Source organism: Eublepharis macularius, chromosome 3, assembly GCF_028583425.1.
Source record: "Eublepharis macularius isolate TG4126 chromosome 3, MPM_Emac_v1.0, whole genome shotgun sequence".
Lineage (NCBI taxonomy): Eukaryota > Metazoa > Chordata > Lepidosauria > Squamata > Eublepharidae > Eublepharis > Eublepharis macularius.
Window position 1 is genome coordinate 188,311,836 of NC_072792.1, and position 1,670 is coordinate 188,313,505.

Here is a 1,670-nt window from a genome sequence, read left to right on the forward strand (position 1 = left end):
CAGAGACTCTGGACCGTTTCCTTGAAATGTAGCTTTTCATGTGGTCAAAACTGGGCCATTTCCACACGGCTTACCTTATTCTGCAAATTAGCGAAATCTCACGAGAAGACGCAGTTATCACACGAGAAGACGCTGTTATTGCACGAGAAGACGCGGTAACAGTGTCTTTCGCTATTTTGCAGAAGGTGAGCCATGTGGGAACGGCCCTGGTTTTGTTGTCTGCTGCCCTTGTCAGGGGAAGGGACCGGGAAAAGAGCTTAGATCCCTGGGCACCCCAGACCCTTTCTCCAGGCTTCACGCCACCCTCACATAGCAGACTCGTGTCAGCCTGCTTCGTATCTGCTTCGTTTTCACGCCGTACACGATGGGGTTCAACATCGGTGGCACCAAGAGGTAGAGAGTGGCCAGCAGAATGTGAACGTGGTGAGGGACACTGTGGCCAAAGCGATGTGTCAGGAAGGAGAAGAGCCCAGGGATGTAGAAAATTAGAATCACGCAGCAGTGAGACGCACAAGTGCTGAGGGCCTTCAGCCGCTCCTGCCTGGACGGGAGGCCAAAGACTGCCTGGAGAATCATCGCATAGGACAAGGCAATGGAGAGGACATCCAAGCCCACCACAAACAGGGCCACTGCTAGGCCATACGTCTTGTTGACGGTGGTGTCTGCACAGGCCAGCTTGACCACAGCCATGTGCTCGCAGTAGGAGTGGGGGATGACTCTGTGTCCACAGAATGGCAGCTTCCGGAGAAGGAAGGCAAAGGGGGTGATGAGAACCAGGCCCCGGAGGACGATGGCAAACAACATCTTGCCTAGGGTGGAGGTCTTCAAAATGGCCGAATGCCTAAGGGGAAGGCAGATGGCCACGTAGCGATCAAAAGCCATGGCCACCAGGATGCCTGACTCCACGGAGGAGAAGGCATGGATGAAGAACATCTGGGTCAGGCAGCAGTGGAAGCCAATTGCTCTGGGGCCCAGCCAGAAGATGGCCAGCATGAGGGGCAGGGTGGAGGTTGAGAGGACCAAGTCGGTGACAGCCAACATGGCCAGGAAAAGGTACATGGGCTCGTGCAAGCTGGGCTCTGTCTTGATGACCGCAAGGAGCACAGTGTTTCCCACCACAGCTAAGATGTACATGGGACACAGAGGGATCGACAGCCACCACTGGGCAGCCTCCAGGCCCGGGATGCCGATCAAGAGGAAGGTGGAGGGTCTGGCAGTGGCGTTGTTCACAGGAGACATGAGGGCATCCACTGAGGAGGTTCAGCCACCTGCAAGCACATTGGAGAATTGGCACGGAGAACCAGAAGGGACCCTCGTTCTCTGGAGAACAGCCGGTCTGAACCAACGGGACTCACAACCCAGGCAGTCACATTGGGGCATCCTATGATCTGTGGGCGGTTGTGGAGAACCCTCTCCCAGGTTATGCGTTGCCCATAGTTGAGTCTGGGCCTGGTCAAGAGCAGACACTCCTTCACCAGAGCCTACTTTAAGGGGCGCCTGTGAGAAGGGTCTGCAGAGCCTGTGTCTTGCTGAGGGCAACAGAATGCCTTGAACTGACTCTGCAGGAGTCCTTCCTGGTGGATCGTGCCCCTCTACACAGTTGGGAAAGGGATGTGTTTAACAATACAAAAACAGCCTCCGTCCTGCTCTCTCCGTCCTGGAACGTTTTT

At 55.5% G+C, this 1,670-nt stretch overlaps 1 protein-coding gene across 1 annotated transcript; it reads right to left on the reverse strand.

Moving 5' to 3' along the window:
* Positions 1–294: 294 nt before the first annotated feature.
* On the reverse strand, positions 295–1,248 carry LOC129326424 (olfactory receptor 52R1-like). Its single transcript, XM_054974583.1, has one exon. The coding sequence runs from the start codon at positions 1,237–1,239 to the stop codon at positions 295–297; it is 945 nt and encodes a 314-aa protein (XP_054830558.1). The 5' UTR covers positions 1,240–1,248.
* Positions 1,249–1,670: the final 422 nt, after the last annotated feature.

What these genes read in the sequence shown, in the direction of transcription:
- LOC129326424 (XM_054974583.1), bottom strand. Translation starts at nt 1,239, where the DNA reads ATGTCTCCTGTGAACAACGCCACTGCCAGACCCTCCACCTTCCTCTTG.